At 35.2% G+C, this 17,663-nt stretch overlaps 1 protein-coding gene across 1 annotated transcript in view; it reads left to right on the forward strand.

The window, feature by feature from the left end:
• The window catches only part of LOC150084850 (protein TSLIG3A-like), a 137,211-nt gene extending 120,436 nt beyond the window's left edge, over positions 1-16,775 (forward strand). Inside the window, exons 10-11 of the mRNA XM_090375595.1 lie at positions 2,343-2,424; positions 16,547-16,775. Coding sequence (XP_090231721.1) covers positions 2,343-2,424; positions 16,547-16,647 — 183 coding nt within the window. The 3' untranslated portion in view covers positions 16,648-16,775. The remainder of the gene's footprint in view (positions 1-2,342; positions 2,425-16,546) is intronic.
• Positions 16,776-17,663: the final 888 nt, after the last annotated feature.

Below are 17,663 nucleotides of genomic sequence, written 5' to 3' on the forward strand. Positions count from 1 at the left end.
CAGTTTTTCCATTGTTTTACAAGGGTAAACAGTTTATGTACAAGGTACTTACGAAAATGCATTTTTAAAACTTTGATCACTACTGCTGCATTGGTTGCACAACTGATGTGGAATCCCCAGCAAAGAACTCCACATGGACATCGTTTAAGTGCTTATAGTTTTTAGGATGAGCTGGGCAGTTATTGGCAAATAAAAGAATTTTTCTATTTTCTCCTGCCATTTTTGAATCTAGAGCTCTTAAATACTCATCAAAAAGAGCAGGTCATCCATGCAGATATATGAAATTTTCTGAACAGTGCAGACAGACTGCCAGAGCAGGTCATGGGGTGTTGTCAATGGAATTTTGCTAGTAGGGAAAAGGAGGTGATTATCCCTTTGTATAAGGCAATGGTAAGGCCACTCCTTGAGTTCTGCGTATAGGTCTGGAGGCCTCACTTTAGGACGGATGTAGAGTTGCTTCAGCAAATATAGAGAATGGCAACTAGATTGGTGAGGAGAACAAAGGGGTCCTATTACCAAGAAAGGCTTAAGTTCTGCAAATTGCATTGTCTGGAGACTAGGCACCTGCGAGGTGATCTCATTAAGGTGTATAAGGCCTTGAATGGGTTGAGCAGGCTCAATTCTGATGGGATTCTTCCTCTTGCTCAGATTACAAACCTGAGGGGGTATAAACTGAAATTGAGAAACACAGCTGTAGAATAGATGTGCCTAAATTTGCCTTTAGCCAGCAAGTAGTTGATTGCTGGAACAAACTTCCATCTGTCATGAAGTTGATAGCTGAAATAAATTCAAAGAGGAATTGGACAAACGTTTAGAGGGAATGGATGTGTGAAATAGGGTGGTTTTTTTTTTTTTTGGCCGACCCTACATAAGCTTGCTTTCTTGCATCACATGCCTCTGCTGCTGCTGCTACTAGTTTCTCTGAACCATTCATATTAGATCCCACTAGCACTGTAATTCTCTCCTTACTCAGTTTACCACCATGGCTGGTTGGTTGTTTTTGGGTTTTTGGTGCATCAGCGACTAAGGCTATAATGCACCTTACCATCATGCAATTCTGTTCTTTAAATGCATAAGTCTCATTAGGAAATAGGCTATAAAAGAGTCGTAATTCAGCAACATTAAAAATATCACACTTTCTATATTGTTTGATCAAAACATGTAGTTTCCTTTTCCTCCATTCATCAACTAATAACATCTTCATACTAGAAGATTCTCCGCAAATTACTTTGTAAACTAAACCATATTTCTTAAAGAATTACCAAAAATACTAACGTAATCTATAGAAATAAAGTACAGTGTTATAAGTTCAGCTTTCAACATACCTTAATTAAAAGGTCGCAATTACAATATTACACAGCAACGATCCACTAAGTAATTCAGTACCGTGAGAACTTAATGGCAAGTGCTTCACGTGGTCGACGTGTGAAGATTTAAATATAGAAATAAAGAATTTATATATTTAAAAAATGTATTAGGTGGGAAAATGTAATTATAATAATAACTGTGTATTCTTCATCATGAACGTTTTATGTGGGAAACTGTTTTACCTAGGAAACTTCTTATGCAGGAAAATAATACAATATTAATTATATAAGTAACAATAATTCAATATTTACAATATATTAATAATACAATATTTACAATATTTAGAGTTGAAATTTGGATTTAAGAAACCAAAACTAGTACAGGGGAAAAGTCTTACGCTGGAATTTCTTATCCAGATTCTACTTTATATTGAACTGTTATTTATATTTTAATCACTACTACTAAATTTTATTCAGTTAACATAAATTTTATGTTTACAGATTTAAATAAGCAGTTGTTAGTGCCTAATATTCATTGAAATATGCTTCTCCAAAGCTGCTCATCTACTAGATATACCTTAAAAGTCTGCCACAAAATTTAAAATCCTGAGGGTGTCAGATATTAAAGAGTTGACTATGCTATTTATCTCTGAATGAATGATTTACCTTTTATTTTCCAATTTGTGTCAGTGCACCTGATCCTGTAATGAGTGTGCTGGGAAACCTGCAAAATTTGCAAATAAGAGAGTTTGATCATTTGTTTCCAGCAACATGGCAAAAAATTGATTGGACTGTGGAATTTTTGTAATCAACAAAGAAAATGCTTTTCACAGAATATGATCTGAAACCAAAATGGTTTTTCAGGTTGCATAGGTAGAAATGTTATACAGTCGTCATTATTGGGTAATATAAGTGGGTTGCTTTGTATATTTCAAATGAATTAAATAGAATATAAATAAATGCCAGAATAAAATTGAGTTAGCATTGTATATTAGTATCTAAGGGGTTTTTTTTTTTTTTTTGTTAATATTTTAGGTACCTGACAGAGGTGGCAGACCAAAGGAACAGAGACCCCCAGTGGAAATGCCTGGCTGGCAGAAAAGATCAGACTTTAGAGGTAGGTATACAAATTCAAATTTACATTAACATTTACACGTTTTCTTTTCACATGTGAGGGTTAAGTAGTGAGTCTTGGTCTCAGGGTTTCTGGGTTTTTTTTTCTCCCCTCTCCTTTCTTTGTAACCTGGGTTTTTCATCCAGTTAAACACGTCATTAATTTCGCAGGTATACCTGGTCTCAATTCCAATCCCTATAAATGTCCATTTCCATCTACAATCTGCTGACCGTCACATATTTTTTCTGACAGAATCTCAATTATCGATTTCTTTAACTACTACTCAACTAACTTGCCTAGTTATTCATTCTCTGATTCGTTTTGCTTCAGATGTAGTACTTGTGCATATATTCATTCTGTTTCTTGTTGAAGACTTCCTAATTTGGAATCACCTTGATTTTCCCAGTTCCACAGTTCACTCAGAACTCTTTCACTTTTTTTTCTTTGAAACTAAAATTTCCCCACTCTAACTTTCATAACAGTGAGGTAATTTTCCTTGGCGATTTTAATGTTCACAGCTCCGGGTAGCTTTAGTTTTCTGGTTACAGAGACCCAGCTGGTCAAAAAAAATTTGAGGGTTTTGCAATTACTGATAACATTATACAGCTTGTTCATTTACCTACCAGAATACCAGATGCTTCTAACTACACACTCATTTGATCTTTTTCTCATCAACAGACTTTCAAAGTACAAAGCCACTATTAGAGGTCCTCCAGGCACCCTCAGATCATAACTGGTCAGATCTCTCTCCCCTCTTATGGCCATTCTTTGTGTCATGTCATTTGACATTACAGGAATATAAATTGGGATGATCTACATCAGTGGTGTCCAACCTTTTCCCGTACAGGGGGCCATGTTCAAAGTTAGATTTGTTTCGTGGGCCGTACCAAATGATTTGAGAAAAAATAGTGTTACATTTTCCATATCTTGTTACATGTAAAAGAAGGTTTTTATTTTCAGGCTACATAATATGTATATATTTTATTAAAAAAATGCAAATTCCCAATACTTTTATGTGCAACAAATCTATATCAGTGATTTATTTTTTAGATTTTATTAAAATTATAAAAATATGACTTACTTTTTTTTTTTTTTTTTTTACTTTACTTTTGCTTTTAAATGGTCACTTTAGAAATTTTACAACCCGAAAAGGATCACTGCTTTTCAATATTAAGGTGAATCAATAAATATAATGATACACCTAAAATTGAAAATATTTTATTAAGTACAATACACTTACCGAATACATTTACTGAAATACTAAAATATATTTACTGAACAAAACTTAACATTTAATGAGATGATTAAGGTAAATATTTTTAGATAATTGTTCAAAATTCGTTGAAAATTTTTGACGCCAATTCTCAATACAGAATGAAGATGCTCGTCTGTTATTATGTTTCTTTTTAAATATTTATTTGATTTCATGCGTGAAAAAACTTGCTCACAAACATACGTTGATCCAAACAAAGTAGCCATTTTCGTGGAATTTATTTTGTTAGGGGAAAATCTTCAGATGGAGAGCTTTGTAGAATTAAAGTACTGTAGTTTATTTTCACAGTCGATATACAGGTACCTCTCGTATAGCAGGGTAGTCAGGTTCCTATAAAATCTTGTGATCACAAGAACGTAATCACAAAAAGGGTGATTACGTTCGAAACGCTAACAAAAATACACTCTCTAAAAAAATCATTAATCTGGGTTGTTTTTGCTTGATAGATCTTTGTAAATTTCATTGTATAGAACTAAGTATTTTTAAAGCTCCCTTTTGAACTTTGCTCCTTTCAGTCGAAGAAACTTTTTTTTTTTTTGGTAGTTGTTGGCGCATAGGCTTCTGTGGCCATAATGCATCTCCCAAGGGAGGTTTTTGCAGTACATTGATCCAAGCCTGAGGCGGGAATCAAACCCGCAACCTTTGGATTGCCAAGCAGGCACTTCACCCACCCGGCTAGCCCGGTCGGCTCGAAGAATCTGCATTCAAAAAATAGTATTCTAATTGCTCGTCTAACTTTCTGCCTTCCTGTATACTTTTTAGTGTAAAATTTGGGACTTCAGAATTTTCGTCTGCGCTTTTGAGTTTCCTCCAATACCATTTTCACTAAATTCGCTTCGCCAGCCTCTTTTTCTACCAGTAATTCTCGAATGTTTCAGTAATCATACTTTTTTTTTTTTTTTTTGGGGGGGGACCATCACGATTAAGGCCATGTTGCTCTGTGTGTATTGTGTGTAAATTGCGTGTGTTCTGGGGTCGATTTTCTATTTTGCTGGACGAGAAGCCCACGTTTCCAGGAGAAACCATGCTAACCTTGCCTGAGACCGAGTAACTCAGCCACATTGTGAAAAAGAACCATAAAAATTTCTCTGTCATCAACGGGATTCGAACTCAGGTAGTTTCCACCTGTAGTGGGGAGGATGGCAATTCTACCAACTTTGCTACCCACGAGGGCTTCAGTAGTCATATCATCAAAATCTTCCCCTCCTACCGACTTTAGCAGTTTCTACTATTTCACTGATTCTGTTTTTTGCCATTTCGATCATATTTCCTGAATGAACTGAATCTGGCCATATATTTTTCCAACAAGAATTTAATGTTGACGGTTTTACTTCTTTAAGCGATAAAGCTATGATTCCAATACAGTACACAATTGAAAAACGTTTCCATTCCTTCATCACTTCAATTTTTCATCAGCCAGTTCGGAAAAAAAATTTTTTCTAAAATCTATTGTAATGTGTTGTAATCTACTAATCTATTGTTGGTTCTTGAGGTTGTCACAGTCATTCTCTCAGATATGTCAGACAAGCTGCACTTGCTACCTGGGAGTCTAAAACGCTGATGGAACTGATATTCAAGTGAAATTTAAGTCAAGTGGACCCGATTTTGGAAGTCCGGATGGTCTGTGACAGCCAAATCCTCTGCTTGCACCTTCATGATGGTGGGACTGTTAGTAATCCTGGATATAACCTCCATGCACAGGTAAATGGTGGGTGACCACCCAGATGTGAACCAACATAAGCAGGGGTCAAGGTGTGGTGCCCACACCACATGGAGGAATGCTGCCCCTGTATGTTACCAGGCAGTACTAGGTGGTAGATGACTCTCATCAACCAGTGCAATACCACCACTTTGCTTATTGGAGGCTTGAAGTGGTGGAACCCGTGTTTAGTCTCTAGAGCTAAGTTCCGGTCAACCCTTCTTTATCTCTTCCATCATGAAGTATGACTGGTGAATTTTGAGGGTATAATGAGCATCAAGGCGAGATCCCACTTCCTTACTTTTCGATGGTACAGTGGCGCACTATGGTCATAGTTGCCGATGCGCCCAATAAATCCCGAAACAAACAAACAAACAAACGATGGTACAGCTCCAAAACGGTGTTTGTACGCCGGCCACTAGTTACTACACCAGACCGAACCTATTCATAACTCTTTAGGAGGCTTCCGGATCAGCTAGTGTATAATCTTGCTACCTCTACTCTGCCAGATAGTGACTGGAGGGAATCTGAGTAGTGTGTATGCGGAGGGCATTGTCGAGGCCACCTTATGTCAAGGATCTGGGTATATTCTTACGATGTGTATGCCATATCCGAAAATTTCATTACTTTATACAGCATGCCCCCCCCCCCACTTTTTCTTACTATTGAATACACCACGAATTGTCAAACTAATAGAGTAAGCTTATCTGCGAAAAGATCTAAACCTCCCGAACACTTCCTAGTTCATTTCACAAATATACGTGATCTCGCATCTTATCTTAACGATGTCCATTTCCACTTGCAGTCTGCCAAACCCCGTGTACTTTTTCTGACAGAATCTTAGTTATCGGTTGATTCAACTACTGCTCATCTCAGTTGCCCAAATTATTCGCTGTATGATTCCTTTCGCCTCAAAGGTGGTACTTGTGCATATGTCTGTTCCGATATTCCCTGTCAGAGACTTGGTAATTTGGAATCTCTTCTCTGGCTCAAAATCTCTCTACCTCACTGTTTCAAATTCATCTGTTGTCTCTACTGTTCTCCCAACTCCACTAATCACTTGGAGCTCTTTGACTTCCTCTCTTTGCAACTTGACTTTCTCCAGTCCAACTTTCCTAACAGTGAGATAATTTTCCTTGGTGATTTTAATGTTCACAACTCCAGCTGGCTTCCGTTTTCTAGTCACACCAACACAGCTGGTCGAGATGCTGAGGCTTTTGCAATTACTAATGACCTTGCACAGATTGTTCATTTACCTACAAGAATACCTGACAATTCTAACCATACAGCCAACACGCTTGATCTTTTTCTCACAAACGACCCTTCTAAGTACACGTTTAAGGTGAGTGGTCCTTTAGGCACCTCCGATCACAACTTGGTGATTCTCTTCACCAATGGAGCCTTTATCTCACGGCTACTCCGAACCTCGTGTTGTTTGGCGTTACAAGAATGCAAAATGGGATGACCTGCGAGATTTCTTTTCTTCTTTTCCTTGGTTGGATTACTGTTTCAAAACTTCTGATGTCAACGTTTGCTCAGATCGTGCCAGTGAAATTATTCTTGTAGGAATGGAATCCTTTATTCCACTCCACTTTAAAATTTCATCCTTTATCTAAACATTGGTTTTCCAATAAATGTGCTAAGGCTGTTCAAGAGAAGAATGTTGCATATGTAATTGGCTTGTTTCCAATTCTTCAGTCATTTTCTGCCTACACCAAAGCTCACAACAATTGTAAAGCAATTATTAATCAGTCCAAACTAGATTTTGAACAGTCTAAGAGTAGAAAACTTGCTTCTTGCCCTACTTGTAGCCGAGCATTCTGGTCTCTTGCCAAAGCTATTGGCCGCAACTTTTGCCCATCCATCTCTGCTCCCATCTCTGTCAAAACCAGATGTTTCCATGGTCACATCAGCTAAGGATAAAGCTGACCTGCTAGCATCCCATTTTTCTTCCAACTCTTGTATTAATTATCTTGGTAAAACACCTCCCACCATTCCAGCACACTCCATTCAATGTCTCCTATAGTCTTCCATCAAAGGGATGTCAGAAGGATTTTAGTGAATCTTTATGCTAAGAAAGGTTCTGATGGTATTTCTCCACTTGTTCTCAAAACCTGTGCTGCTGAACTTACTCCTATTCTTTGCCACCTTTTTTCACTTTCTTATTCTAAAGGTGTTTTTCCTTCTGCTTGGAAATTTGCTCATATCCAGTCAGTTCCTAAAAAAGGGTGACAAGTCCCTTCCATCCAATTATCATCCCATTGCAATTACTTCTACTCTTTCTAAAGTAATATAGAAATCAATTAACCGCCAACTCTTAAACTACTTAGAAACCTTCCATCTGATCAACGATCGCCAGTATGGATTCCGTCGGTGTCGATGGCTTATGTTACACAAATTCAATGGAAAAGTTCGGTGAAACACAAGCAGTTGCTCTTGACATCTCAAAGACTTTTGATCGTGTTTGGCATAAAGGTCTTCTAAACAAGCTTCCATCTTATGGTTTGCCAACTGTTTTTTTGTAATTGGCTATCCAGTTTTCTCTCTGATCGTTCCTGAGAGTGATGGTAGATGGCTCTCTGTCTTCTAACTTTTCCACTAATGCTGGTGTGCCCCAAGGTCCAGTTCTTTCTCCCACTCTCTTCCTCTTCTATATTAATGACCATCTTCCATTGGCTGGAAATCCTATTCGTAGTTTTGCTGATGATAGCACATTACATTCCACTTTCCATTTTGAGAAACCTTGCCCTGCTCAATCAGCCTCAACTTCTCGAATATCTGCTACCATTTCCTTAAATGCCGATCTCCAGGTAATTCTCCAGTGGGGTAAAGACAACTTAGTTGATTTCAATCCTTCTAAAATTCAGTGTTTTGTCTTATATCTTGCAAAAAGGATTCTTCTGCTCCTATGCTTATCTTTGATGACACTCCAATTTCTAGGCAAGTTGATATATCTCTTTTGGGGATTACCCTGACTTCTAATCTCTCTTGGCACAAGCACATCACAAATATTGCTTCCTCTGCATCTAAAAAACTTGGATTTCTCTTTCACTCTCGGTGTTACTTTTTTTCCAAACAGCTCTTCACTCTGTACAAATCGCAAATCCGCCCTACCGTGGAATATTGTTCCCACATCTGAGGCGGTGCCCCCAAAATCCTGGCGCCTCCGTAGCCAGGTCCGAAGGAGCAGTAGTGCATAGCACACGCTTCTTGATTAGACCGGGGTTCGAGCCCGTCACGACCAAATACGGAGGATGTGGAAAGGTCAGGGAATGACCACCGCATATCCCGGAGCAATATGGCCTTAGTTGCTAATGCTCCTAAAAACCAAATAACAAAAAAAAGCCCTCAAAACCTCTCTCAGGCTTCTATATTCCATTTGGAAGAGGATAATTAGGTTAATTAATGACTCTGTCTATAAGAGTCTCTCCACTCGCTGTCTCATAGACGTACTGTTTCTGCTGCATGCCTTTTCTACACAGATACTTCCATGGGCACTATTCTTCTGAATTGGCTTCTATTATTACCGCTCTCTCTTTCAAAACAGTCCGAACATGTGCCGCCACCAGCCAACATCCATTTACTCTCCAACTTCAAACTCACAGAACCAACTTTTCATCTTCCTCGTTTATTCGTTCATCTGCTGTTTTCTGGAACAACCTTCCTTTGTACGTATTTCCTGAAAATTAGTCTACAGAAGTCTAATGTCAATAAATATCTTCTTTCGTCTTCTCAACCTCCAACCCAAGCTCATTACTAAGTACTATGGGTTCTAATATGTCTTGTGTTTGGGGGGGGTTTCATAAAAAAAACCAAAAAAAAAACCGATTTTCTGATGTAATGAGTTTCAAAAGTAGATATGATGCCTTGATCTAATTGCTAAATTAAAGAAGTTATACTAGATGATAGGAGCGTTACTTCAAAGTTTGGATGGCCTAGCATGTTATCCAATAGTAATAAAACTTTGAAATCTAGATTTTTCCACAATTTTAACAAGCACAAGTTCAACAGTACAGAATCTAACACAGGGATTTCCCAACAATGTAAAATATGGGGATTTCCCAACAATGTAAAATATGGGGATTTCCCAATAATGGTTTTTTTTTTTTTTTTTTTTTTTTGCATAAAGATTAGTGAACCAAAAGCAGGGATTCGCAAAAAAGAATGGAAATGTTTAAAAATTACATCCAACATAATAGCAGAGTTTACCCCACACAAAAACTTAAAAATACCGCGTTATGCGAGGTTTGCCTCAATTCTCTAACTATGTTATATAAGTACCATGTTGTTGTGGAGGATTGCCACACTTTATCAATGGTGTTAGAGCGAAACCGTGTTATACAGGAGTTGCCTGTACTTATTTTGGAACCATGTTTTGGCTTGAAAATCAATAATTTCAAGTTGCAAGCTGGGATTGTATTTTTCATGGAAATAAATGGATTCTCAAACAAGCTGATGTCTTTTTCATGGGATCTTATATCAGCAAATCAACTTTCAGACCCGTCAAAAAGTAATTGTAATAACAAGAGGCAACGATTCTTTGGAAATGTGTTTCTCCTTTAGCTCAGTACATCATTCAAAGTGAACTAAATTGTCTTGCTCACTTTGGGATTAAAATAATAACTTATTCTGAAAGTATTCGATGTCACCAAACAAATCAGACTAATTTTTCTTTCCCTTGTAGTTTTAAATTAAGAGCATTTAAATGATTAAAAAGGTCTGTATGAATTTCAAGATCAAGCAGCCACTCTGCATTTGTTTTATTGGTTTCTCTTTTTTTCTGTGGCGCCTCCGTAGCCAGGTGGGAAGGAGCAGCAGTGCTATCACACGCTTCTTGATTAGACCGGGGTTCGAGCCTGTCACCACCAAATACGGAGGATGCGGAAAGGTCAGGAAATGACCACCGCATATTCCTGGAGCAATATGACCTTAGTTGCTAATGCTCCTAAAAACAAAAATAACAATAACAACATAACCTTTTTTTCTGTTATAAAAATATCAATTTCACGACGTAATTTAAAGAATCAATGTAATACTTTGCCACGACTAAGGCATCTAACTGCACAATATAAAATTACATCTTCGTATTCAGCTTCAATTTCTGAAAGAAACCGTAAAATATTCGGTGATTAAGGCCATGCGATCTCATAAAATTTAAAGTTGAAATAACCACATTCATAACGTGTTGGAGGTTCAATACTTCCCCACAAAGAACTTCTTGATGCTCAATGCAGTGAATTTCAGAGTTTCAGCTCCGATATCTATCATTTTCTTGGTTATTCTACCCATTAGCCCAAAGTTTTTACCAATCATATTTTTTGCACCACCATTTTTGACTCTTACTTTGTTTTTAATATTTAATCTTAACTTTTCAATAGATTGGCAAAAATTTTCAAAACGATTTTCACCTACGGTTGTTCCATGCATACTCTGTAGGTCAGCTAAACCTTCAGTTGGTAGAAAATTATCATTAATTCCAGGTATGAAGATAAGGAGTTGGGCAGTGTCATTTTCATCAGTACTGTCATCCATTGCCACACCAAAATATTTCATTTGTTTTATGTTATCCAAAAGTTGTTCGAACAAATTCTTTCCAATATCTTCTACTCTTCGCATAATTGTTTGTCAAGACAAATGTCTTGTATCATTGTTCATTTCTCCATACACATTTTTCCACAACTTTTAACAAACAATGCTTAAAAAATTCACCGTCACTGAACGGTTTACTTTCAAAAGCGATCAAATGTGCAACTTGATAACTGGCACTTGCAGAAGATAAATTTCTTGATTGATACGTTTTCAGTGTGCTTTTTTGTTTTCTTAATTCGTTTTGTGACTCTGAACACTTTGCTCTTCGCAACACTGCTTTATGTTGATCATAAGATTTATGCTTGGAATCATAGTGTTGTTTTAAAGTATATTTTTTGTGGTAATCAATGAATAAATAGTCTTTGATCAACAACATGACACTTCAAATTGATTTTCCTCTTTTGAAACATTTTTAAGGATGATTTTTTTAATTCAATACAATGTTTGCTTAGGTCAGGGGTTGCCAACCCCTGATCTAAGCAAAAAAATTTTGAGTGAAGAGCCGTTTTTGCTCTAATTAAAAAAAAAAAGGGAGAATCGGAAGAGCCACACCTCAGCTCAAGCTGGGAGGTTTAAGAAATGGAACAGAGTGGGAAGGTGTTTTATTTAAAAAATATATTTTGAAATATTATTTATTAATACTAGAAAAATGTAACAAATATCCAATTAGGTATAAATTATGACTTTTGCTGCTTAACTTCTTGTCTCTCAACATCAGACAAGTATGCCGTAATTTTCATCTTTAAACATGCTGAGAGACTCGCATTGTTCAGACAGTTTCTTGATTTTACTTTTTAATATAGTTCATGTTTGAAAATATTTACCGCAGAAATACGTCGAACCAAATACTGAGAAAAGTCCAAATGCAAATATTTTCAAATTTATATACATGTCTGGTAAGTGGCACCACGCATCGAACACAATTTGGTCTTGCTTTTTCAACTCTTCTATCGCTGTCCGTTTTTGTAGAATTACAAGAGCAGCCTTTTACCTCTCCAAATCCTCAATTTCAGTTTTAAGGCATTTTAGTTTTGCACTTCACATGTCCTTGAATTTTAAGTCCTCCAATTCCATTTCAAATTGTACTTCATGTGGGCTAAAAGTTAAAAAGCCACAGTTACATGTTCAAAGAGGTGCATGCAGATCGTGAGCCACAGGTTGCTGACCCCTGGCTTAGATCATGTCAGCAAAATCATTAATGTAAGGATGAAATCCTGTATTCTGAAAAATGGGATGATCTGTGTAATTTCTATTATTTTTCTTGCCTTAGTTGGATTACTATTCTAAATCTTCTGCTCCTGTTGTGTGTGTTCAAATCATGTTATTGAAATTATTTATGTAGGGATGAAATCCTTTATTCTGCATTCCACCCTTTATCTTGTCCTTTATCTAAACTTTGGTTTTCCAATCAATGTGCTAGGCCATTCAAGATAAGAATGTAGCTTATAGAAATTGGCATATATTCAAATCTTTACATTTATGTTTTGAACAAGTTAAGAGTTGAAAACTTATTTCTTGTCCAATTGGTGGTCAAGCATTCTGGTCTCTTGCCAAACTTATTCACCACAATTGTCCATCTGTACTCCCACCTCTGTTACAACTTGTTGGTTCTGTTGAATCCTCATCTAAAGATAAAGTCAACTTACTAGCATCCTACTTTTGTTCTTAATCTTGTATTAATGATGTTGGCAAACGACCTCCTTCCATACTCAACATGCTCCACTTGATGCTTCCATAGTCTTCCAATAGAAGGATTTTTTTTAAGGATAAGATTCTCAACAATTTTGATGTCAAGAAAACTCCAGGTCCTGATAGAATTTCTCCACTCGTTCTGCAAACCTGTGCTCCTGAGCTTGCTCCTATTCTGTGTTGCCATTTTACACTTTCTTATTCCACTGGTGTGTTTCCTTCTGTTTGGAAATTTGCTCATATCCAGTTCCTAAAAGGGGTTGTTGTTATTGTTATTATGGGAGTTTCTGGTGCAAGGGCTACTTAGGCCATATTGCACTTACCAAAGGTAGTGAAGTTATATGTGATAACTGCTCTGTGAGCAGTTAAGTAAAAGGGGGTGACATCCCTCTCATCCACTGATCTTCCCATTGCACTTACCCATTCTCTTTCAAAGTAATAGAGAAAATCCATCAACTCTTAAACTACTGTAAACTTTCATCTGATCAGTGGTCACCAATATGGATTCCATCACTGTCAATCCACTAGTGGTATATTGGATTGTTACTCATCTTTGTGATAGAAAATTTTGGTGAAAATGAAGCAGATGGTCTTGATATTTTTAAAGCCTTTGATTGTGTTTGTCATAAAGATCTTCTAAACAAGTCGTCCCGTCTTATGGGACTTGTTTAGAGGAATTGGGTATCCAGTTTTCTCTCTGACTGCTCATGACAGCTGATTGTAGATGGTTCTCTGTCTTCTAACTTTTCCACTAATGCTAATGTTCACTAAGCTTCTTTCTTACACTGTTTTCTTCTTGTGTATCAGCGACCCTCTTCCACTGACTAGAAACCCTATTCATAGCTTCCAGATTCTGCCCGCCAGTATGAAAACCCTTTTCCTGCACAGACAGCCTCATCTTCTAGAATATCCACCACCAATTCTTTAAATGCTTATCCCCAAGTAATTCTTCAATGGGATAAAGAAAACTTAGTTAACTTCAATCCTTCTAAAACTCAGTCCTGTGTTATTTCTTGCAAAAAAGGAGTTGGTGCTGCTCCTATGTTTATCTTCATTGACACTTGGATTTCTAGACAAAGTAAACATACTTCTGTTAGGAATTACCCTAACTCCTATTCTCTCTTGGCTTAAGTACATCACAAATATTGCTTCTGCTGCATCAAAGAAACTGGGTTTTCTTTTTTGCTCTTGGCATTATTTTTTTCTGAACAACTACACACTTTGTACAAATCTCAAATCTGCCTTACCATGGAATATTATTCCCATATATGGGGTAGTGCACCCAAAACCTCTCTGAAATTTCTGGACTATTCAAAAAAAGTGCAATCAGGTTAATGACCTATCTCATAAAAAGTTTCTCAGTTCTGTCTCATAGATGTTCAGTTTTTACTGAATGGCTTTTTCTATAGATACCTCCATGGGCACTGTTCTTTTGAATTGGTATCTATAATTCTCCAACTCTCTTCCAAACTAGTCCAACTACATGCCCAAGCACTCAGAATTCATTCACTGTAAAACTCAAAACTCAGAACCAACTTTTCCTGTTCCTCATTTATCTCCTTTTCTTCTGCTTTCTGGAGCAGCCTTCCAGAAAAATTAAAAATTTCCAAAAAAAATTAAGATCTATAAAAATTCAAAGTTAATGCCAACAGGTATCTTTTGTCTTCTCAGCCTTCAACCCATACATGGTACTAAATACTGTAGGGTCTAATACTGATATCTTGCATGTTTAGGATTCTCATTAAAAAAACAAATAATAATAATTAAGAAAGCAAAAAGAAAATCTACCAAAGAATATACACAATTTATGATCATGATACACTTTCTTTATTCAATAGATTGCTTGCTCTCGACTTTTTGCTCCTCGGCTTTGTTTCACAAATTGATATTTTTAATAATGTAGTCAGCAAAAATGGTTTTAATTGAACAGTAAAAGCACTGCTTTTTGGCCACTTTTTTTTTTTTTTTTTTTTTCACAGAACCATAATATATTTTTAAAAAACAGGAAAATAAAAAATCAGTAACAAAACATTTGCAGAATTCTGAGATCCTTTCAGGGAACTGCTGTGTTCCATGAAAGAACACAGTTTTTGAAAACTGGTCTGGCATGTAATAATTTAACAACCAGGACAAAATATATATATATATAATTAATATATAAATAAAAACTTAAAAAAAGAAAGTGATTAACTTTCAAGAAAATTCTGATAGATGGAAGAGTGCTAACTAAGACCTTTAAGTTTCAGCAGCTGTGGGCAGAGCTACAATAAAAATGGCCTTGGGGTTGTGCCTTGACTTTTGCAAATTTTTTGAATGAGCTTAGCTAGCCTTCTGCTTTAAAGTGACTTGATTGCTGCATTGATTTGGACATAAAGCTATTGGGATTTTATGACTGATTTTGCTACTGAAAGTGTAGTTTTGCTTTTGATTTTTTAGAGGAATTGTCCATATGCTGGTTATTGAAAGTTACTCTTTTAGGAAAGTAACAGAAGAGTGTAAAAGTGACAAATAATAAAAAAGTATTTTTGCTAAAGTTTTTTTCAAAAACAAACTATTATATATATGACTACAAATAACAATTTTTTAAATATTCATATGCAACAGCATCATGAGTTTCTGAAAAGTGATATGTGACAGTCATTATGCAAGTTGATAATCAGCAAGGTTGGTATTGATGAAATGATCCAAGGAAGCAAGAATCTACCAAATAAAAATGTAGCATCAGCCAAAAAAAAAATATATATATAGTAACCAATAAATAAAATTCTGTTACAGTGAATACCAATTTAGCAAAAATTTCATTATAACAAAATTGTTTCCAGATCTACTAACTTCCCTTATTAGTAATGCTTTGTAAATCTTGGAGCAAAGTAGTTCTGAAGAAAAATCCATTACAATGAATTATTTTCAAGTTCACCTATTCCTAAAATGTGTTGGTTTACTCATGTGAAAATTATAAATGGCCCTCATATTTAAATATGGCTATGGGAGGATTCTGTTGAACAAATAAAATGGAAGTTTAAAAGAATTGGAGAAACAAGCTAAGGATCTAATCAGCCATTTAAAGCACACTGAAGAACAATATATGTGAGGGATAACTACAGGAAGTTCATAGTAACAGAAAAAATCAATCAGCTTTCCTTGTAGTTAAAAAAAATTGCACGGGTATTCATTTTGCCTGCATTGCTTGAGACAAGATTTATAAAGTGTAGAATATCTAAGTTCAGTGGCACTGAGGATGGCTGTTTATGGGACAGTAATCGTAATCACATGAGCTCAGCTGATGGTGTAGATGAAAACAGTGGAGAAGAGTAATGATACTGGTATATTTTGTTTGATATTAGATAGTTTTGTTCAATTTGAAAACAGGACACATTGAAATCTTAAAGTACATATAATAGATAAGTATGTATATACTTATCTGTTATGTGCAACATTAAGACTTCAATAATTTCACATAAGGTTTTTTTCTTGTTTGTTTTTCATGTCTTAAAAAATGGGGTTTGTGGCTTGCTCATGGGTGTAGTGTATTCAAGGTGTTTTTTTTTTTTTTTTTTTTTGGCACAGAAAAACCTGGGCTTCTTTGCATCATATGGCTAATAATAATTTACCATGGAGAAATCAGATTATAGTAATAAGAGTACAACTTATGACCTTTCATTTCATGATTTTTTTTTACATTTACTTTTTATACACATTTATACTCTGGACTTCGTTCCTTTCCCTTCTTTTTTTTTTGTATAAAAATATTTTATGAAAGTTTATATATAAATTAAAAAATCAGTTTTCAAAACACATGCAGGATTTAATTGTTAGAGTTTTCTTGACAAGTAGTGCAATGTATATTAAACCATTGTTGTTGTTTTTTTTAATAGGTAGAGGTGGAAATTTTCAAAGAGGAAGGTCCAGAGGAAGGGCTGAAAAATTTAAAAGAAAGAAAGGTGCTTTTGATGCTGCTGGAACGTATGGACAATAGCTCATTAAATATGAGCTAATTGTATGACTTTTTTTTAGCAGTTGGATTTGACTGTTAGGTATACTGTAAATGATATTCCCTTCCCCTGCTCAGTATGCAAAAAGTTTATTGAATCCAAAGAGGAAAAAGATATGGTTTGTAAAAATCATGACATTAAAAAAAGCATAATTATTTATATATAAAGATGTATCATTTAAGGAACATCTTGACTTAGTATGAATACCCTAACAGATGTTTTCTTCTGCACATGTGAATTTTTTTAAATTGACTTCCTTTGAGATTTTGTATTACTGTTTGAAAAATTATTTTTGTTTAATTATAATGATAATTCCTTAAATTTGTTAGTTGTTACATATATTTTTAAATAATTATTTAATTATAAATAATTATAAAGTAGTTTTTGTGATGAATTTAATTAAATAATAAATTCATGCAACGATTGAAATGAAATGCTTGTTATATAAATGGATTATTTCAGTTAACATATAATTATCTTGTTTGATAAAAATACACATTCTCTTATGCCTTTCTTTAGTGGCATATAACTTAAATATCCATAAAATAACTTAAAGAACCAAATGTTTAAAAGTATTTAAAAAAAAAAAACACAGGCATTAGTAAAAATGTTTTCTTTTAAAATATGTGCTCAAAAGAATTTTTGAGTGGAAAATAAAGATCATGAAATCCCTACAGGTGGGATGATTAACTTGATAGAGTTAATAGTAAATATTTAAGTAGTCATATTTGCTACCATACTATCAAAGAAATGCAAGAATAATTCAAGTGTAGGGGTGTTATTGGTTATTTTGTTATTTGAAGTGTACTATTGGTCAAAGAAAATGTATAAGTACATTTAAAATATTGTACAGATTTATTTTACATCATGACATTTGCTTTGAGAAATTCATTTTCATCGAACTTTTCCTCTAATTTTATTTATGTTTATATTATCACTCTTCATCACATGAAACATTTTCTGCATTTCTGTAATCTAAATTTGTTAAATATAGTTTTTA

The sequence above is a fragment of the Mastigoproctus giganteus genome, chromosome 6, assembly GCF_048544385.1.
Source record: "Mastigoproctus giganteus isolate SK-2022 chromosome 6, ASM4854438v1, whole genome shotgun sequence".
Taxonomy (NCBI): Eukaryota; Metazoa; Arthropoda; class Arachnida; order Uropygi; family Thelyphonidae; genus Mastigoproctus; species Mastigoproctus giganteus.